The sequence below is a fragment of the Peromyscus californicus genome, unplaced genomic scaffold (assembly GCF_007827085.1).
Source record: "Peromyscus californicus insignis strain IS unplaced genomic scaffold, ASM782708v3 Scaffold_10__1_contigs__length_136768540, whole genome shotgun sequence".
Lineage (NCBI taxonomy): Eukaryota > Metazoa > Chordata > Mammalia > Rodentia > Cricetidae > Peromyscus > Peromyscus californicus.
This window is the reverse complement of record NW_026294391.1, coordinates 27154108-27176781: the sequence shown is the minus strand read 5'-3', so window position 1 is coordinate 27176781 and position 22674 is coordinate 27154108. Positions and strand designations below refer to the sequence as shown.

At 43.3% G+C, this 22674-nt stretch overlaps 1 protein-coding gene across 4 annotated transcripts in view; it reads left to right on the top strand.

The window, feature by feature from the left end:
• Positions 1 to 22674, top strand: part of Ctps2 (CTP synthase 2) — a 117347-nt gene that overhangs the window by 32247 nt on the left and 62426 nt on the right. For all 4 annotated transcript variants that reach the window (XM_052719196.1, XM_052719029.1, XM_052718939.1 and 1 more), the window contains 3 exons: positions 1070 to 1164; positions 5305 to 5367; positions 5457 to 5500. In XM_052719196.1, coding sequence (XP_052575156.1) covers positions 1070 to 1164; positions 5305 to 5367; positions 5457 to 5500 — 202 coding nt within the window. The remainder of the gene's footprint in view (positions 1 to 1069; positions 1165 to 5304; positions 5368 to 5456; positions 5501 to 22674) is intronic.

Sequence of the window (22674 nt, the reverse complement as noted above, 5' to 3'; positions counted from 1 at the left end):
TCACAGAGATCTGCCTGCCTCTGCCTCCTAAGTGCTGGGATTAAAGGCATGTGTCACCATTGCCTGGTAAATTCTTTTATTTTATATTCTTTTTTTATTTATTATGTACACAGAAGAGGGTGCCAGATCTCATTACAGATGGTTGTGAGCCACCATGTGGGTGCTGGGAATTGAACTCAGGACCTCTGGAAGAATAGTCGGTGCTCTTAACCTCTGAGCCATCTCTCCAGCCCCTATTTTATATTCTTTTACATACTTGTTTTTGTCTTTTGAGACATCTCATTTATATAGTCCAGGCTGGCCTAGAACTCTGAATCCTCCTGCCTCAGTGTCTGGAGTGCTGGGATTGCAAGTATGTATTATCACACACAGTTCTCAGTGTAGTCTTTGTTTTTGGTTTTCATTTACTGGTGCAGACTCTTGCTGTTTAGCCATAGTCAACTAGCCTGGAACTTGTAGCAATCCTCCTGCTTCTACCTTCTGAGTGTTGGGTTAATGGGCATGTACTACCATGATTGGCTGTCTGTATTTTTTATTGAGTGGAATTTCTCAGTTACTGTACTCAGAAGCCACCAAGACCTATCAGAAAATATATATTAAAGTCAGTTATGAGAAACTGTCTGTCATAAATTCCTGTCAGGTTGAGATTCAAAGATGTTTAATTATGTAATCTATTCTGAAAACAGACCTGAGACATTCACTGGTGGTTGTGCCAAGCACTGAGTTTGAGAACATTGTACGTAACCGGCGAAGACACAAGTTTTAAAAAGAAAAGTAATATGGGTTGGTGAGATGGCTTAGTAGGTAAAAGTTCCTGCTGCAAAGTCTGATAACTTGAGTTCGAATCTTGGCACCCACATAGCAGAAGGAGAGAACCAACTGTTATAAGATGTCCTCTGACCTTCACATACTCACTGTGGCATGTATTTGCTCATATACACAGGCATACATGGACCCACAGACACACACACACACACACACACACACACACACACAGAGTATTAATTAATGAGAAGTATTTTTAAAATGGTGGATGGTCAACTTTACTTTCATCTTGTGTTAATTTCAGTGGTATTCTTGTGCCTGGAGGCTTTGGAATCCGAGGAACACTGGGAAAACTCCAGGCAATTTCTTGGGCAAGGACAAAGAAGATTCCATTTCTGGGTAAAATTTTTGTTTATTGATCCTATGAGTTTTCAGTTTTTTTTTCAGTGCTGGGAATTGAACCTAGGGTCTTAAGGTACATGCAAGGCAACTCTGCCATTGAGATATATTGCCATCCCTTATTCAGGTTTTTGACATAAGGTAGGTGTCATACCTTAGTTGGGGTAACATATAATAAGGTTTGTTCTTGGGAAGGTGTGAACTTAGTCTTGAAAGTCAGGTACCAAAATGTTTGCTACAGGGCTTATCACACTGAATGTGGCTCCTAGCTTGCTTTTGTAAATAAAGTTTTATTGTAACATAGCCACCCAGTTTGTTTTGCATATTGCTCATGGCTGTACAGTTGGAGGAGATCAAATGATTTGTAAAGCCTAGAATTATTACTTACAGTTTATAGCAAACTTTTGCCTCTGAGTAGCAAGAAGCTGGAAGAAGTCTGTCTCTGTATTCTTTTTACCACTCCTCTTAGCACTTCTAGCAAAAAGCCATTCCGCAGAACTCTGTACTAACCTTTCTGTTTGAAAAAGAATTGCTTAAGCCAAGTGTGGTGGCGCACGCCTTTAATCCCAGTATTCAGGAGGCAGAGGCAGGTGGATCTCTGAGTTTGATTGAGGCCAGCCTCGTCTACAAAGTGAGTTTCAGGACAGCCAGAGCTACACAGAGAAACCCTATCTTGAAAAAACAAACAAACAAACAAACAAACAAACAAACAAGCAACAACAAAAAAGCAAAGAAAAAGAAGTGCTTAAGTGGAAACTTTGTGTGTGTATTTTGGTACTGGGGATGAAACCCTTGTGTATGCCAAATAAGCACTCTACGACCGTGCTGCACCCACAGCTCTAAGTTGAAACTTATATTCATTTTAGAGAAGATAATACAAAAAGATCAACCAGTGCCACAGGAGCAGCTCTGTTAAATTTTGCTTAAACCAGGTCTTTTTTTTCTTTCTTAAAAGAAATAAGGTCTTACTGTCTTGTCTAGGCTGACTTTGAACTTGGTTCAAGCTATCCTCCTGTCTCAGCATCTCAAATACTGGGACTACATGCATATATCACTATCCCTTCAGAGGCAGGTCTTTTGAATACTCTTGTTTAAATTGCAAAGCCTAGTTTTTTAACAGTAAGGCCAGATGACATGGGAACTGGATGTGCTAAAGGCAGTTCTGCTGCTGGAGATTCAGGTAGGAAGGCATGGAGGCCCAGTCTCTCACTGTGTTGCAGGGATTCTGGTGGGTTTATAAATTGAAGGGAAGGTCAGCAGAATGTTAGATGTTAGTTTTTTCTATTACCTGCTCTTTCCCTGGGTACTCCAGACTCTTGAGACTCCTTTTCCAAAGAAAAACCAGGATACTTGCTTTGTTTTATCCTGACCTAAGCTCATTTGGGCCATTGTTACTTTTTGCTTTTTAAGAAGGGGTGTTCAGGTGGGGGAAATGGCACAGTGGGCAACAAACATCCTGATTTGATCCCCAATACCCACATTAAAAGCTAGGTATGACTGTACATGCATATAACCTTAACACTGTGTGTTGGGGGATAGGGAGACAGGAGGGTTGCTGGGACTTGCTGGCCAGCTAGCCTAGATGAATTGGCAAGCTCCAGGTTCATTGAGAAACCCTGTATCAAGATAATAATAATAAGATAGAGATTGATAATGCAGGGCACCTGACTTCCTCCTATGGCCTCTGCACTTGGGTATGTATGCACTATCACCCCACGTGTGCATATATGTCATGTATACACACAAATGAAGAAAGGGCATGTGTCTTAGTTACTTTTCCATTGCTGTGATAAAACACCATGACCAAGCAATTTATAGTAGAAAGAAGGAAGGGTTTATTTGGGGCTTAAAGTTCCAGAGGGAGAGGAGTCCATGACCATCCTGGTGGGGAGCATGGTAGCAGGTAGGCAGGCTTGACACTGGAGCAGCAGCTGAGAGCTCGTAATTTTGATCTGTAAGCATTAAGCAGAGAGAGCTAACTCCAAATGGCAAGTCTTGAACCTCAGAGCCTGCCCAAAGTAACTTTTCTTCCAACAAGGCCACACTTCCTAGTCACTCCCCAAACAGCCTCCAACTGGAGACCAAATATTCAAACTTATGAGCCTATGGAGTCCGTTCTCATTCAAACTATAACTGTATGTTTTCATACAGGGTGTTTTATGTCGCTCAGGCTGGCCTTAAAGTTGCTATATAGCCAAGGTGACCTTGAACTCTTGAGCCTCCGGTCTTCACTTCCCTAGTGCTGGGATTATAGATAGGCACCAGCTTATGCTACAGTGGGGAATGGAACCTGGAGTTTGGAGCATGGTAGGCAGGCACTCAATCAACTGAGCTAGAGCTCTGCCCTTCATGTTTTTTTTTATAATCTCTCTCTAAACTCAGTTTCCACCTAAACTTGGTTAAAGCTCCTGATGTGATTTTTCATTGTGCAGATGTTTGCAAGTTGTTCTCATGTCCCCCCCCCCTCATGTGTGCCCTTTTCCTGTTTTTATTTTGTGCAGTTAAAGGCATGTAATTTTAATAAAGACAAAATGACCAATAAGTACCCTGTTTTGATTTACCTGTATGTATGTCTGTGCACCACATGGGTGCCTGGTGGTCTTTGAGGTCTGAAGAAGGCATGGGTGCTGGAAACCGAACTGGCTCTTCTGCAAGAATAACGTGTTCTCTCTCTCTTTTTTGGTTTTTTTGAGACAGGGTTTTTCTGTGCTGCTGAGCCATTTCTCCACCCTCAAGTGCTCTGTTTTATACAGTACATGTTATATCTGGTCTGTCAATATATAAAAAACTATATAAAATGGCCAGTGAAATTCTTTTCACATTTCTACTGTTTTAATCTTTTTTTCAAGCTTTTGTACATGTATATAGTCTATGTTGAATATATTTTCTCTCATATCCCTATACTCAAGTGAGCCTTAAACTTGTTGTGTAGCTGAGGCTGGCTTTGAACTCCCAATCCTCTTGCCTATACCTCCCATGTGCTAGGATTACAGATATGCATCTCTGCTTCACAACATCATGTCTCTTAATGCCCTAGCCATATGGAACTTTCTGACGTTCCTTGAGTCAGAAATGACTCAGCCATTTGCTGCTTATCCTTTTAATCCTGGCATGCTGTTGCATTGATGGCTTCTCCCCTTGCATCTCCTGGATCACATGTATATGTCTGTAGCAGCATCTGGAATGCTCCTTGCTGTCTGTTTATAGGAGGGAGTTGGTGGGCTGCAGTGAGTGTGGAGATAGATTCAAAAGCATCTGTATGGCAACAGGCCTGCAGTGACCCAGGCTTTATCTTCCACTCATTCTTTTTTAAAGATTTATTATTATTTTAGGTGCCTTGGTATTTTGCTTGTATATGTGTCTGTGTACCACATGCGTGCAGTGTCCTTGGAGACCAGAAGAGGGCTTTGGATCTTCTGGAACTGGAGTTACAGACATTTTTGAGCTGCCATATGGTGTTGAGAACCTGGGCCCTCTGCAAGAGGACCAAGTGCTCCTAACTTCCAAGCCACCTCTCCAACCCACTTCTGCCTTTTTTGAGCACCTGCACAGTTTCATTTTGTGTCTCCTTCCCTGCTTTCTGCCATGCACCTGCCCATAGTACCGGTGTCAGCTCCTGCTGCTCCTTTTCTCCCCGAGATTAGCAGCCCCAGCTCCTTAGGAGGCCATTCTCAGACTGACCAACCTCAGGATGCCCTGTAGACAAGGCCGTATCTTGGTTGTGAAATTTTGACAAGCAGGAATGTGAAATCTCAGCCCAAGGAGACTTCCTCTTGAGTTGGGGTGTTGTTAGCCATGCTCTGAAAGACTCAAGGTCTTTGAAACAGCTCTGCAGCCCACATCGGTGCCTTGGTTCAAGAGCAGCTGTGGCTGATGGCATATTTGTCTTCTGGGAGCTTGTCACTTGCTCATCTGCCTTCCAGTTGCTTCTTGCTCACCTCTGGACCTTAGGTTGCTCCTTTAGTTTTAACCTCTATCATTCACTGCTCTCCCAGGAACTATTCTGGGTGCTAAAGGGGGTCACAGGGAACAAAACAGGAAGTCTTCCTCTCTTGAGGTCCGCATTCTAAGAGACTTGGGGAAACAATTGAACACAAATGTCTCTAGATACAAAACGTGCTCATGTGCTTCTCCTAACAGGAATTTGCCTTGGGATGCAACTGGCTGTGATTGAATTTGCAAGAAACTGCCTGGGCTTGAAAGGTAAGTCCCAGATTTACCAAGAACCTTTTATTTCAATCAAGAACATGTGTCAGCAATGTTGGTAAATCACGAAATGTCTTTGTCTTTAGATGCTAATTCTACAGAATTTGAGCCAAACACTCCGGTTCCATTGGTAAGTGGCTTGTTGATCTTTCTGAGTCCAGTCATTGTCATTTGGTTTCAGTTCTTGCCTAGATCCCTAAGGGGTAATTACTGTTTTCTCCTAACAGTGCCAGAACTTTAAAAATCACATATGAATTTATTATTTCCTATTATTTCTGCTTCAGACTGCTTTGTTCTCACTAGTCTATCTTGCCAGCTGTGTCTTGAAGAAACACAGCTCTGCCTGACTTGTCTTTGCAGCAGCTTTCAAGCTTAATGTTTAGGAAAGGATTAAATTGACTGTGACAACAATTTATAACAGCTAATATAAATAAATGAGCTGTCCCTTCTCTAGTCTTGTCCCCAGTCTGCCTATTTTCCATGTTGGTGGCCATCTATCCTTCTAAAACAAATGTGACAACCACTGTACTGCTGGTCCTCACCTGCCAGTTCCTTTTCCCCCAAGATACTCAGTCATGTTGCTTGAGAGATTGCCCAGTGGCCGAGTGTGCTTGCGACTCTTCCAGAGGACCCGTTTGGTTCCCAGTAACCACAGCAGGTAGCTCCTAGCCACCCATAAGTCCAGTTCTAGGGACCTGACACTGTCTTCTTGCCTTTGTCCGCATCCATGTCTGTGTGCACATAAATAAAGAAGAAATGGTTGGAGTTTTGTTTCGTTGAGACAGGGTCTCATTATGTAGTTCTGTCTGTCCTTGAACTTAGAGATCCACCTGCCTCTGTCTTTCAAGTGCTGGGATTAAAGACAGGTGCCACCATGCCTGACTTTAAATGTTTAAAAAAAATCAGGATCATTTGCCAAGCCTGAAGGCGCTCACATTTCATCACATGCTGCTTCATTTCATCACATGCTGCTGCCTTCATCTGTCCCATGTCATTTCAATTCCTCCCACACTCCGGGGTTCCAGTTTGGATGATCTGAAGTAGTTTTCAGTTTTTCCATGGAGATTCCCTATACCTTAGATGTCCCTCTTGTGGTCTTCCCCCTAGATCCTTAACAAAACAAATGAAGAATTGAACCAGTCATTCTAGGAAGGCTTTATTTCTGTGCCTTCGATTTCTTGCCACACTCTTTAGTAAATCTTGCCTTTCATGCTTGTCATTGGCCTTTGGCTTGCCTGGCCATCAGTTGCCTGTCTGTGTATATCCAGCTACATCCCTGCCGCCAAGCACCCCTCTCTAATAATACAGTGGTTGTACTCTCCTTGGTTGGTTTTTACTTTTACTTATTTGTGTGTGTGTGTGTGTGTGTGTGTGTGTGTGTGAGAGAGAGAGAGAGAGAGAGAGAGAGAGAGAGAGAGAGAGACAGACAGACAGACAGAGAGACAGAGACAGAGAGAAAGAGAGAAAGAGAGATGGACAGTTATTGGTTTTCTGCTGCTGTGTGTTCTGGGGAATGAACTCAGGTTGTTAGGCTTGTGTGGCAGGCATTTTTAGCCCATTGAGCCATCTCATAGGCCCTTGTTTTGTTTTAGATGTGGTCCCACCATATTCTAGGCTTACCTAGAACTCACTGTGTAGCCCAGGCTGGCCCCAAACTCACAGCAATCCTCTAACCCTAGTCTCTCAAGTGTTGGAGTCACAGGTAGTAACTGCCATGTCTAGTTCTCTCTGTGGTTTTTAAAGAATTTTATTTATTTATTTTGTGTGTGTGTGTGTGTGTGTGTGTGTGTGTGTGTGTGTGTGTGTGTGTGCTCTCAAGCACATGTGTGTGGATTCATGTGCCACAGCATGTATGTGGAGGTCAGAGGACAACTTGCAGGAGTTGGTTCTTCTGTGCGGATACTAGGGATCAAATTCAGGTTGTGAAGCTTGGGGCTGGTGCCTTTTTGTCGGTCCTTATGTTGTTGTTATTAACATCCTACAGATTTTAATGAGACATTAGAAGTGTCTCATTCAGTGTGCTTTAGCATTTCACAGATCTATGCCACTTATCCTGGCAATCAATTTTGGATCACTTCACTTCTTAAAGAAATTCCAAGGCTTGGGATGTAGTTTAGTTGGTAGAGTGTTTGTTCAGTGTACATAAACCCTGAGTTCCATCCCTAGCACGGCATAACTGGGGCATGTTATTACTTGTCATTTGTGAGGTGCTAGATGTCACTATCCCTGTCCTCAATTATGACACTAAAATTTTCTCCAGATATTACCAAATGGTGGGAGGGCAGAGGTAGAACTGTCTCCATTAAGAATCCTTGACTTTGGGCTCGAATGATGGCTCAGCAATTAAGAATGTATACTGCAGGTTGGGCATGGTGGGACATGCTTTTAATTCTAGCACTTGGAGGCAAAGGCAGGTGATCTCTGTGAGTTGAGGCTAGCTTGGTCTACAGAGTGAGTTCCAGGACAGCCAGGACTACATAGAGATACCCTGTTTAAAAAAATGTGTACTGCTCTTGCAGAGGACCTGAGTTTTCGATCTCAGCACTCCCAGTAGGCAGCTCACAGCTGCCTGTAACTCCAGCTCCAGGGTATCCAGTGCCTCTGACCTGCACCTATGTACATCCCTACACATAGATGCATAGTTAAAAATCAATAGTTATTGGCTTAGAGAAATCTAGTTCTATTCCTAGTTCCTTATACTAGTTACTTTTCTCATCTCTGTGACATAATTAATACCCCACCCTAACAGCTTAAGAGAAGAGTGTTTTTTAAATTGAAATGGGCTCTCATGGAACCCTATGATGACCTTGGACTTCTGATTCTTTGCCTGTTACCTCCCAAGTTCTGGGATTCCAGGTAGGTGCCATCAGTTCTGGTTCATGTAGTGTTGGGGATGGACCCCCAGGGCTTTGTGAATGCTAGGGAAGCACTCAAGAAGCGTAGCTGCCTCCTGAGCCTTGGATGGATTAATTTGCCTCAGTTTGAGGAGATATAACCCATCAGGATGGAGAAGGCACAGCGGTGAGACTCGTTCCTGTCCGGGGTGGTGGGAGCATGAGGTGGGTTGTTTCACGCTGTAGGCAGACACCAAGTACAAAGCAAAGCTGGCCTGTTAACCCTCATCCCATTCTATCTGCCAACTAAGCCCCTCGTCCAAAAGGTTCCGCAGCTTCCCTAAACAGCGCTACAGCTGGGGACAAGTGTTCAAATACAGGAACCTGTGAAGGTGCCTTCCATACTTGCACCATAACTAACATTCCTCTACTTCTCCTCTACCTTCCTGTATAGCAACTATCTGTTCTTTTCTTCTTGGTTCATTCCATTTAAAAAATGAAATTTTATTTGAGTGCATGTGTGTGTGTGTGTGTATGTCTGGGCACATGTGCCACAGTTTGCCTGTAGTGGTGGAGACCACTTTTATGGGACTCGGCTCTCTCCTTCTACCATATAGGTCTTATAGAGGTCTTGGGGGTAGAACTCTGATCATTAGCTTGGTGACAAGCATCCTTATCTACTGGGCCATCTTCTTTTTTTTTTTTTTTCAGTTTTTAGAGACAGGGTTTCCTCTGTGTAACAGTCCTGGCTGTCCTGTCCTAGAACTTACTCTGTAGATCAGGCTGGCCTGGAACTCACAGAGATCCACCTGCCTCTGCCTCCCGAGTGCTGGGATTAAAGGCATGTGCCACCACCACCCGGCTGTCCACTGGGCCATCTTGTCAGCCCCATTTTTGCATTTTTTATTTATTTATTTATTTATTTATTTATTTATTTATTTATTTATTTATTTAATTTTTTGGTTTTTTCGAGACAGGGTTTCTCTGTGTAGCTTTGCGCCTTTCCTGGGACTCGCTTTAGAGACCAGGCTGGCCTCGAACTCACAGAGATCCGCCTGCCTCTCCCTCCCAAGTGCTGGGATTAAAGGCGTGAGCCACCACCGCCCGGCCATTTTTGCATTTTTAAAATAAATATAAATAGGGGCTGGAGACATGACTCGGCAGTTAAGAGCACCTGTTCTTGCAGAGGACCTGGGTTCAGGTCCCAGCACTCACCATGGCAGCTCACAATCATGTATAACTCTAGTTCCAGGGTATTTGACGCTCTCCTCTGGCCTCCATGGGCACCGCGTGAACATGGCACACTTACAAACATGCAGACAATACACTTACACACGTAAATAAATTAAATTGAAATTAATTAAAAGTAAAAACAAATGTGTATGTCCATCTGTGACTTCTCCCCTTTTTAGATACATCATAGCATATTCTTCTCATTTTTTTCTGATTTGCTTTTTTTCACTTGGCATTGTATGCTGGAGATCACCCCATGGAAGGGTATAGAAATATTCATGCCTTTTTATAGCTTTCAATTCAAACCATAATGAACCGTCACTTCCCAGACAGATGGCACTTTTAAACATGATGCTCAGAAGGCCTCATATCAGCAAAGAGTTCCTTAGGAGGCTTTAATAGAAATGTATTTCCTGAGTAATAGCTGCAGTGGCTCTGCCAGGAAAATGATGGGTTTTCTTCTCCAGGAGATGCGTTGGGACAGGAAGGGATTTTACCAGTAGGTGCCGCTATTAGACAGCTTTGTCGAGGGTAAGTCGTGGCTGACTACTCTTAGCTCCGTATGTGTGCACAAAGAAAAATTGATACCCAGGATAAAAAAGTTAAACCTATAGAAAAGTTATCATAAAAGGACTTCATTCACCTTATTTTGTGTTATTTTTCTTCTACAGAAGCAACTACATTCATTTTTTTGCTGTTATTAGTTCAGTGACGCGTGAGTGCGTGCATGCTTGTGTGTGTGTGTGTGTGTGTGTGTGTGTGTGTGTGTGTGTGTGTGTGTGTATGTGTGTGCTCGCGTGCGCGCGCGTGTGTGTGCATGTGCGTATGCACCTGTCCATATGCATGGGTGGATATATAAACTTTTTTGGGGGAGGCAGTGCAATGAATGGGAACGCAAGGCACTATGTATACTAGCTAAGCGTCTACTATTGGGCCACACCCACAGCCACTTTAGCTAGCATGCTTTAGACATTGTTCCCACCTTATACTGATCACATATCCTTGTGTAAGGACCTTTTACAACTTGTCTAGCTGTGTGCACTATGGGCCTGACAGTATTTATTGCATTTATGGTATTGTGCTTATAGTATGGTATTTAGGTTGTACTCTTTATTTTGTTAACCTTAAATCATTCTACATTTTGACCTCCATGTACAAATATGTTCTGTACCCACACACAAGCACATCTGTGGGATGAATCCATAGAAGGGAATTGCTAAGTCAGAGGATGTGTGCATTTTACATTTCAATGACTCCTATACACATAAGAGAGATGAAAACAATAAAACCTAATTGCTATTGAATGTCTTTATGTGCTGAGATCACTTTGCTGGAGAAAAATAGCCTTAAGAGCCAGCAGTTGTGCTGATGGCTGAAAGTCTTATTAAAGAAAAAGACTAAGGGGAATGGAATCATGAGGCAGCCAACATCACAATGCCTGAGGAGTGACTTTACTTGGGCGGATAGCAATTACTTTAGTGGGCATAGTCATTCCTTCTTTTTTAGCTAAAGAAAGTAAACATGTTAGAAACCAGTAGATTCTTTTAGGATATGTCTGCTGCTAAAATCTGTTTTATTTCATTGGTTGTCATGACCCCCACCCTTTTTTGGCATGCAAGATAAGTGTTATGGTTGCTTATAAAATCATTGGAGACACTGTTATTCAGAATAGACTTTTAACAGGCACACATAAAAGGAGAAATAGATTTTTTCCCAAGGGCTACAGTAGGTGCTAAGTCCAAGAGTACCCAGGAGAGAGAGCAAAAATTTGTTATATTGGGGTTGGGGATTTAGCTCAGTGGTAGAGCGCTTGCCTAGCAAGCGCAAGGCCCTGGGTTTTGTCCTCAGCTCTGAAAAGAAATTTGTTATATTATGCCATTTCTCTGATTTATTCACAAGACCTAATAGAACACTCTAGAGCGTTGTGGAATACTTCTGGATCTGCAGCAACTCTGGTCTTTTTTCTGCTTTAAGTTGTCTCAGCTGCTTTTAGAGGAGGCTTATCAGGCACATAGATAGCTGTCTTATGTTCTAACTCTGTATCAATCTAAGGGACTAGGTGCTGGGCAGCTCTCTGGTAGGCAGACAGACAGGCTTTAGGTAGATTAATGTACTTTTCACTTCAACATTTAAAATGGCTGACTTCCCGAGTCTTCTCTCTTCTAGACAAAGACTTGGTAGCCTTTTTTGGTGGGACTCCCAAATCTCCTGGGAGAGGTTGGGGCTTATGTAGTGGGAACAAGTCAGCTTTTTTTTTTTTCTTTGGATTATCCAATCCTCTCCAATAGCCCAAACCAGCCATCTCTGAGAAAGGGAATCCCCAGTATAAAAGTTTCAGCTCTCCATACAAACTCAGATTGTAGATTCCTGATCCCCTCTCCCACTGGACACTCTGCTTTTCCTTCTTTTTTAGTTAAGTCAGTGGAGAAAGAATCTGTTCCTGCCATGATGGTATCACTTGAAATCATGCCTATAATCCCAGCACTGAGAAAGCAGAGGCAGGAGGATAGTGAGTTTGAGGCCAGCCTGGGCTGTAGAGTATGTTTTAGGCTATCCTCAATCGTATAGTGAGACCTTGCCTCAAAACAAAACAAAAACAAACAAATAAAACCAAAATAAGCAGGGAGATGGTTTAGCAGGTAAAAGTACTTGCCACCAAGTGTAATAATCTAAGTTTGATTCCTAGAACCCACATGGTGAGAGGAGAGAACAGACTCTTGGAAGGTGTTCTTTGACTTCCATACATGCACTGTGGCACTTGCATACACACACAAAATATGTAAAACATAACAAAACATTATTAAAAAACAAATGAAAATGAATTTGTTGTTGGTTGTTTTTTCTACTCTTTTGGGGGGCTCACCACCCAGCTCCCAAATAAATCACACACAGAGGCTTATTCTTACTTACAAATGCCCAGCCTTAGCTTGGCTTGTTTCTTGCCAGCTTTTCTTAACTTAAATTATTCTGTCTGTCTTTGGCCTTGGGGCTTTTTATCTTCCTCTATTCCTGTATACTTTTTCTTTCCTTGTCACTCTGTGTCTGGCTGTGTAGTTGGGTGGGTGGGTAGGTGGCCCCTAAAATCCTCCTCTTTGCTCTCTTGTTCCTTCTTCTTCTCCTCCAAGATTTCTCCTTCTATGTATTCTCTCTGCCTGCCAGCCCCACCTATCCTTTCTCCTGCCTTGCTATTGACCGTTTAGCTCTTTGTTAGACCATCAGGTGTTTTAGACAGGCACAGTGAAACAGCTTCACAGAGTTAAGCAAATGCAACATAAACAAAAGTAACACACCTTAAAATAATATTCCCCAACATAATTCATGTAAAATATAACACCATGAAAACAGAATGCATGTGCTGCCTTCAAAACATACAAGGACACTCAGATGGTGGTATTGGTAAAAGAAAGAGGAAAGGGGCTAGAGAGATTGTTTAGCAGTTAAGAGTGCTTCCTGCTCTTCTAGAGGACCCAGATTTTGTTTCTAGCACCCATATCTGGCATCTCGCAATTCCCTGTTAACTGTAGCTCCAGGAGATCCAACTTCATCTTCTATCCTCTTTGGGTACCTGCACATGGCATAGACACAGATGCATAGACATACACATTTTTAAAAAATGAAAAATGGGAGATTAGAATTTTTTCCTTTAAATTATTTCATTATTTTATGTGTATGAGTGTCTTGCTTTCATGTATGTTTGTATATAATGTGTATGCCTGGTGCCCTGGGAGGCTAGAAGATGGTATTGGACCCCTTGAACCTGGAGTTACAGATGATTGTGAGCAGCCATGTGGGTGCTGGGAACTGAATCTGGGTCCACCTGCTTTTAACTGCTGAACCACCTCTCCAGCCCCAGGTTAGAATTCTACTACTTAACCACTCATGGGATGGCTAGAAGTGTTTTAGCAAGGTGCAAATGGACATCTGAGATTGTAGTATTTGATAATATTCTGATTGGATTTCTTTATTATGCATATGCCTTCATTTATCCCTTTTTGATGTAGGAAGTTTCAGAGTTAAGCTCAATTTGACATCTGATTTGTGAAATAGTTACAATTAAAAGCTGATTCCTGTGAAGGATAATTTATGTTGTCTTTAGTTGAAGCACTATTTGAAGTATTTCCTTTGGCTTATTTTCAATGACTTTATATGCTATGCAAATTAAGAGATTTTTAAAAAACAAAAACAAAACTCAAACCAGCCAAACCACAAGAAATCCCCCAAAAGACCATATCTCTGTAATCCTAGCACTTGGGAAGTGGAGACAGGAGGATCAGGAGTTTGAGGCCAGCTTGGGCTATCTGAGACTGTCTCAAACAAACAAGTAAACAGATATCCAGACAATCCACTCCAGAGTAACCGTTTAGGCAACTTATATTACTTGGACATTTGATTTACTTTTAGAACATTGAAGATTTTCTACTTGACAAAAAATATAGAAAGCCTTTGAGAATTAGTTTGTGCTTAAAATCATTTTTCCCAGAAAGGCAGTTATAAAGAATAGAGCTATAACAGGGGAAGAATGATTGTGTGTGTGTGTGTGTGTGTGTGTGTGTGTGTGTGTGTGTGTGTGTGTGTGTATACTGCCTATGTACAAGCATATGGTGGCCAGAGGAAGATGTTGAGTGTCTTGCTCTACCACTCTGTACCCTATTCTCTTGAGACAAGGTGTCTCACTGAATCTGGAGCTAGACTGGTGGCCAGGAAGTCTCAGTGATCTTTCTGTCTTTATCCACACAATGCTGTGGTTATAGGCACATGTGTGGTGGCACCTGGCTTTTCACATGGCTGCTGGGCAGTTGAACTTAGGTCCTCATGCTTGTGGAACAAGTACTGTTACCTATTGAGCCATCTCCTCCACTCCATCTTGTTTTTAAAGACTTGTTTATTTGTAATTACTTTTGTGTGCATCTCCATGTGTGTATGACACATGTGCAGAGCAGAAGAGGGCATTGGGTCCCTTAGAGCTGGAGTGATAGGAGGTTGTGGGCTGCCCAATGTGAGTACTGGAAACCAAATGTGGGTCTTCAGAAGAGTAGAAATAGCTCTTTTTACCTTTTTTATCTTTTTTTTTTTTTTTGAGACAGGGTTTCTTTGTGTAGCCTTGGTTGTCCTGGAACACACTCTGTAGACCAGGCTAGCCTCGAACTCAGAGATCCACCTGCTTCTGCCTTCTGAGTGCTGGGATTAAGATGTGCTCCACACCAGTGTAGCAGCAGAAATAGCTCTTAACTGCTGAGCCATCTCTGTAGGGAAGATTCACTCTGAATGTGGGCAGCACCATTCATTCCATGGACTGGTGTCAGAACTGAATACAAAGTTAAAAAGGACCTGGGAGATGGCTTAGTAGGTAGGGTACTTGTTGCTATGCCCGAGAACCTGAGTTCAGTTTCTAGGACCCACAAAGTAGAAGGAGAGAGTCAACTCTAGCATGTTTTCATCCTCTGACTTCCACATATATACAATGGTGCATGAACGCATGTGTGCACATCCACTCAGACACACAATAAATAAAGAAATAAATAAATGTAATTTTACAATACTGTTTTAAAAGTTCAGAAGGAAAAAGCATGCTGAACACTCATCTGTCTGCCTCATGACAGAGCACATAGTGTGACCACCGTGGGCCTCACACTGCCACCAGAGAGTCAGTGTTATCATTCCACCTTCCTCACATGACAGACCGCGCTCCCAACCTGGGATATGCTTAAGTTCCTTTTGTCACAGCAACAAGAACAGGAACTAATACAGCAATCTCTCCATTTCCCAAGTAGCCTGAAGTGGAGTTGTGTTGGTAGTTCATTTGTAATGCCGTATTTAGGACTTGAAAGTGGACAGTTCCAAACAGTTCTCCCCGGCAGGGTATCTCCTCCCACCAACATTCAGTCATTTCTAGTGAAAAAAAAAAAAGTGGCTGAAATACCTATTTCTAAGGCATTTCCCATTGAGCTCAAGGTATAAAAGGCTGACAAATACATTAGCTTCAAAGCATTCATGGAGTCAGTCATTTGTTGTTAAAATTATGGATTACCCTTAAAACTCACTAATGGGCACTCACTCCAAATTGTACTGGCTCCTTTCAAAAATAGCAGACTCTGTAAAGGGGTGGGGGTAGGGCACAGGAAAGGATGTGTTAGGCAGGGGCCATCATGACTGGAAGAAAAATGGTCCTTTTTTAAAAGAACATATAAAATTGTATGTATTCAAGATGTACCAATATGTAAGTTTTGCTGTTTATATACATTATGAAATGATTACTAAAATCATGCTACCATCTCCTAGCTACATAGTTCAGTGAATATGGTAAAAAAAAAAATTTGAGACCCACTCTCTAACAAGTTTTAATTATTCAGTAGTTTATTTTTCGAGATGGGGTTTCATGTATCTTAGGCTGGCCTTGAATTCACTATTCAGCCAAGGATGGCCCTGAACTCCTGATCCTTCTGCCTACATCTCTCAAATGCTGAGATTGTAGCTGGGTGTGGCTGTGCATGCATCCAATTACATGGGGGCGTGTGTGGCAGAGACAGGAGCTTACTTGTGGGGCTTGCTGGCTGCCAGCCTAGCTCCAAGTTCAGTGACAGATCCTGTCTCAAAGGAATAAAGTGAATGATAGAGCAGGGTGCCTGATGTCCTCTTCTGTCTCTATATGTGTGAATGTACACACACACACACACACACACCCACACCCACACACACACAGCCTTGCCCTGATGGAGCCTACAGCTTCGTGAGCAGTGGAATTTTGTGGCTGACAAAGTCCTGGCAGTGTTAATTACAAGGGTAATGTAGATGAACTTTGGTGATGTGAGAATCAGATCAGTGTAGGAAAAGAGGTTAAGAAGGCCAACCAAGGATATGCACCCCCACCTCCGTTTTATGAGAAAAGGTCACTATGTGCTGGCTATGATTCTGCAACAATCCTTTTGCTTCTGCCTCTTGAATACTGGGATTACAGGTATGAAGCACCATGCCCTACTTCATTTTTACCCTTGTTGAAGGCTCAACTTGAAACACTTTCCCGTGCTGGTGTATATAGCAGTCATAGAACATATCTGTTCTATCAAAGTCCTGTGTGTGGCCCGTGCTCTTACCTGCTTTGCTGTGAAAGCCTCTACTTGGTGTCTGCCACTCCCTTGCAGAGGATGCCTATCTCATCTTAAAGCAGGCTGATGTTACTCTATGATTTTGGTGGGGGATGGAACCTAGACCATCATGCTTGCGAGGCAAGTACTCTGCCATTGAGTTCACAGCTCTAGTCTGTGACTCTTGACACCTTTCTTCTTCCTTTCCGACCTTGGATTGGCTACTTAGCATGATACCCAAGGACTTTCATGATCTGAAGCCAGGGTGCCCTCTTTATTCTGAATACTTGCCTTTTTTGTTTTGTTTTGTTTTGTTTTGTTTTGTTTTGTTTTTCGAGACAGGGTTTCTCTGTGTAGCTTTGCGCCTTTCCTGGAACTCGCTTTGGAGACCAGGCTGGCCTCGAACTCACAGAGATCCGCCTGGCTCTGCCTCCCGAGTGCTGGGATTAAAGGCGTGCGCCACCACCGCCTGGCTAGCGCCACCACCGCCCGGCACCTTTTTTCCCAAAGACAAAGCACGTGCATTCTTGGAACAACCTTTGAAATTGGTCATGATGCGTTTGCCTGGGGTCGTTCTTTTCTTTCTCCTCCTTTTATTATTTGTGCACGTGCCACTGCATATGGAGGCCAGAAGACAACTTTGTGGAGTAGATTCTTGCCTTCATCTTGGCATGGGTTTTGGGGATCAAACCCAAGTTGTTAGGCTTGTGTAGCAAGTACCTTTGCCCACTGAACCATCTCACTGGTTTTCTCTGGTTTAAATACTCACTGCTGCCTCTTTCCCATATACTCCTCTCAGGGCATCAGGGCACTAGGTACAAAACCCAAAACCTAGTGGATAATGCTGCTTTCCCTATTCCTCCCCTCCTTGCTTATCACAGACTTAGGACCTCAAGGGTCTGGAAGTTAGTATCTTTCATAATTGTTTGCCCATAGTAGATGGTTTGCACATTTAGATTAACAAATTGTTATTTTATTTTTGGTGATGTTGGGGATTGAACCCATAAGTTTGGTCATGACAGGCAAGTACTCTATGATGAACCATGCTCCATCCCCCTCTCACGTTCTTTGAAACAGAGTCTCATGTATACCACCAGGTTGATGTCAAACTTGCTACGAATGGTGAACTCCTGGTCTTCCTTTCTCTACGTCCCAAATGCTAAGATTACAGGCATGAGCCACCACGACTATCTTTTGCTTTATATATTTGGAGCTGCACTAACATGTTTCCATGCCAGAGGCTGATTGACACCTAGAACATAGGCTGAAGTGGGAGCTAGCTTGGCCTAGATAATAAAAAAAGGTACCACCAATAAACTTCAAACCATAGACTACTGATGCCTGGCAATTGTGATGGTGTGTGTTCATTGTTAACTTGGCAGGATCTGGAATCAGGCAGACCAGTTACCCAAGCACACCTGCAAGGGATTATTTAGCTGTCGGGCATGTCTGTGAAGGATTGATTATCTAGACTAAGTTAATTGAAGAAGGAAGAAGCACCATAAATATGGGCAGTACCATTCCACAGGCTGTGGTCCCAGACTGAATAAAAGGAGAGAGCAAGCTGAGCACCAGCATTCATTGCTCTCTGCTTCCTGACTGTGGATGAAATGTGAACTGCTGCCTCCAATTCTAGCTTCTAGGGTTTCCTTGCAATGATGGACCGTATCCTTGAAATGTGACCCTTCCTTAAGTTGATTTGTCAGGGTATTTTGTCACAGCACAAGGAAAAGTAACTAAGACAGGAATGAAGCTGTTAAAACCTTAAATACTAGAACTTCTAGTTCAACAGCATTAAAGCATAATCCAGCTGGTTGTTGTGGCACATGCCTATAATCCTCGCACTGGGAAGGCAAAGGCAGAAGGATTTATGCGAAGTTTGAGAGTAGCTGATCTACATAAGGAATTTCAGGACAGTCAAGGCTCCTGACTAAGACTGTCAGGATCATGACCGATCCTGCCTAGCCCAGGAATGAAATCTGTTAACACAGCATATTGGTTGAATGAAACAGAGAAACCCCATCTCATCATAGATGCTTAGTAGACTTTATAGTGACCCCACCTGGTGCTCACAGTCTCAGAAACAAACCAGAGAGAGCCGGTACTTCGAAGAAAGGAAAGAATATCTTTTACAAGCCAGTAGTAAACTTGATGGTGAAATCATTCAGAGTGCCATTAAAACCAGCACCAGGACTGTGGGTGTGGCTTAGTGGTACAGTGTGCTTTCCCAGCATGTGAAAATGCTCAGCATTTTATCCCCAGCTTTTGTGGTGCTACAAAAATACTCTACCATTACTGTGATAAAACACCATTACCAAAATGAACTGGGGGCAGGGGTGGGGGATATTTTACCTACTCTGTCATCCAGGGACATTAGGTCAGGAACTCAAGGTAGGAACCTGGAGGCAGAAACTGAGGCAGAGGCCGCAGAAGAGAAACGTTGCTTACTGGCTTGCTCCCCTTGGCTTGCTCAGCATACTTTCTTATACAACCCAGGACCACCTGCCCAGGGATAAGATACCAAGTGAGAAGTGGTTTGGGCCCTCCCACATTAATCACTTAAGTAAGAAAATGCCCCACAGACTTGCCTACAGGCTAATCTGGTAGAGGCATTTTCTCAATTGGGTTCCCTTTTTCCAAATGACCCTAGCATGTATCACGTTGACATAAAACTAGCCAGTACAGCTGCATACCCAGACATGCTGCTCTATTTCTTGGTGGAAGGATTAGAAGTTACTTTTTTAGAATCTTTTATGCTTTATTATTATTATCATTGTTGTTTTTGAGACAAGGTTTTACTATGTAACTCTGGCTGTCCTGGAACTTGCTTTGTTGACCAAGTTGGCCTTGAACTCTCAGAGATCCGCCTGCCTCTGCTTCCCGAGTGCTGGGCTTAAAGGCATGCACCAACACCAACCGGCTCCTAATCACAATTTTTAAGAGTTTTCTTCGATGACTTTTATTTAGGCTGTTTTCTTTTTTAAACTGTTGTTTGATTTTTTCCTTTTCTTCTTCTGCTTCGTTTTTTATCAGTCAGTCAATCAACAGTCAATCAGTCATTCTACCTACCTATCTACTTCCCTGTTGGGTTTACGTGTGTGGGAGGCAGTAGTCAGTTCCCTCCCTCCACTATACAGATCCTGGGGATTGAACCCAGGTCATCAGGCTTGGCAGCAAGTGTTTCCAGGAGCTGCTTAATTTTTTGAATACACAACACTGATTTCAGTGGTCTGATCATTGGGGAAACTTCTGTAATCATAAAACCACAAGTATACTCTCAAAGTTAAGACAGTTTTATTTTCTGACTGTTGAAAGGATGGAAGGCAGAGAGGCTTATGAAAACCAATGACTCAGCAATTAAAAATTATTCTCTTTTAATTGAAGAGTATTGTATTTAAACATTTATTTTGTGTGTGTACCTGTGTGCGTGCTCGCACACATACCCCATGACACAGGCTCGCACACATACCCCATGACACAGGCTCGCACACATACCCCATGACACAGGCTCGCACACATACCCCATGGCACAGGCTCGCACACATACCCCATGGCACAGGCTCGCACACATACCCCATGACACAGGCTCGCACACATACCCCATGGCACAGGCTCGCACACATACCCCATGGCACAGGCTCGCACACACACCCCATGACACAGGCTCGCACACACACCCCATGACACAGGCTCGCACACATACCCCATGGCACAGGCTCGCACACATACCCCATGACACAGGCTCGCACACATACCCCATGACACAGGCTCGCACACACACCCCATGACACAGGCTCGCACACATACCCCATGACACAGGCTCGCACACACACCCCATGGCACAGGCTCGCACACATACCCCATGGCACAGGCTCGCACACACACCCCATGACACAGGCTCGCACACATACCCCATGGCACAGGCTCGCACACACACCCCATGACACAGGCTCGCACACATACCCCATGGCACAGGCTCGCACACATACCCCATGACACAGGCTCGCACACATACCCCATGACACAGGCTCGCACACATACCCCATGGCACAGGCTCGCACACATACCCCATGGCACAGGCTCGCACACATACCCCATGACACAGGTGAAGGTCAGAGGACAACTTGCAGAAGTTAGTTCTCTTTCCGCCATGCGGGTCCTGGGGGTCAAACTCGGGGCATCAGGTGTAACAGCCTTGACCCGCTGAGCAATCTCATCATCTCCCTCGTTTTTCTTTTTGAAAGTTCGAAAGTCCAAACAAAATAAGATACCAAGTGAGAAGTGGATCTCTGATTCCTGCCCGCTCCTAATGTGTGACCGTCTTGGTTACTTTTCTCTATGTTGAGACGAATATATGACAAGAAGCAACATTAAGAGAAGAGGGGTATATGTTGCTTTCCAGTTTGAGGGGGTACATTCCATCGTGTCAGGAAGGCATGAAAGAGTGAGTAGAAGGTTTGGAAATATGAGCAGAAGGCATCTAGTCACATCGCTTTCTCAGGAAGCAGGGAGTGTTAATTTCTAGTGTGTACGTCAGGTTTTTGGTTTGTTTTGTTTTGTTGGAGGCGAGGTTTTGCTATGTAGCTCTGGTTGACCTCACCTCTAGATCCTCCCACCTTAGCCTTCTAACTGATGGGATTATAGGTAATACCACCAGCTGAGATTCTATATTTTAGCCCATATCCGAACAGAATTGAACATATTTCCTCCATCTCCCCCCACCCCAAGTCATAAAGCCCTACTCATTTTGTGTCTGGTGCCATTGTGGCCACCCATGCTACATGTTCTTAACAGATCTTTCTACAGACTTGGGCTTCCAGAGTAAAGATGGTTGCTACTCAACTCCCCAGAGAGCTTGCTTCTCCCTGTCTAGCCTGTGTCCTCCTATCCATTCTCTAGAGGCACAGGCTAGGTAGGTGTGGGGTCCACTGGTCACCTCAGGGCTACTAGGAATATGACTGTAGCTAGCTTGATGGACATACCTAGCTTAAACTTGTGTGTGTGCATGCATGTGCATTCACAGACATGACTGTGGAGGCCAGAAGACAACCTTGAGTGTTCTTCAGGTTTTGTCCACTTATTTTTTTGTTGACGTAGGGTCTCTGATTAGTCTGGAACTCACCAGGTAGGCTAGGCTGGCTGGCCAGTGAGGCCCAGAGATCTGCCTCTCAGCCTCCCCAGCAATAAGATCTAAGAGTGTCCCTACATTGGCTTCTTTTTTTTCACACATGAGTTCTGGAGATCAACCTTTGGTCCTTGAGCTTGCAAAGCAAGCTCTCTATTGACTGAGCTATCTGAGCCCCCAAACTTACATTTTCAAGTTCGTTGGGTTAACCCTTCACTGGAGTCAAGGGCCATGCTTTGCAGACAGTGATTCTTAGCTTAGGGTATGGTAATATAGAGGCCCATGTAGTTGGAAACCATTTGTTATCACAGTTTCTACATTTTGAAGTGGAAAACGGTTACATACCTTTCTGGCATCAGCCACAGAAAGTAGAGCATGGCAATTTTGGCCTTAGAGTGTGAGTTAAAAATAAATATTGAAGAACATTAGTTAGAACATTGTTTTCCAGAACCAAGGCCTTAGGCTGGCCAACCTGAGGGCATTCCTGCCGTGATGAGCCTTGTGCCTCTTTCTCTTGAATTCCCTTTATTCCCTGAGGGGTCATTTGTTTCAGAGGCATGGTAAGTGTTGGGAGATGCCCTGTAGACAAGTATCTGCTTTTGAAGTGTGTTCCTTGCTAGCCATTGAACAGAGTGGAATACGAATTGAGATTAGAAATGATGCCAGCACTCAGAGCAAGAAACAATTGTTTTGAAAGAAAAGTAGACTGAAGGCCTTACTTGACTCTTCAGCATTTTTATTTCCCTTGGCAAAATTGTCGAAGTATCCTGGACTTTTTTCTTTTAGATTTATGTATTATTTTAAAAATTTATTTTGTTTTATGTCTATGAGTGTTTTGCCTGCATGTGTAACTATCAGTTCACCACTTGTGTGCCTGGTCTATAACTCCAGATCCCTTGGAACTGGAGTTATAGACAGTTGTGAGCTGCCATGTGGGTGCTGGGAATCCAAACCTGGTCCTTTGAAAGAAGAGCCAGTGCTCTTAACTGCTGAGCAATCTCTTTAGCCTCTCTTTTTACTTTTAATTAGA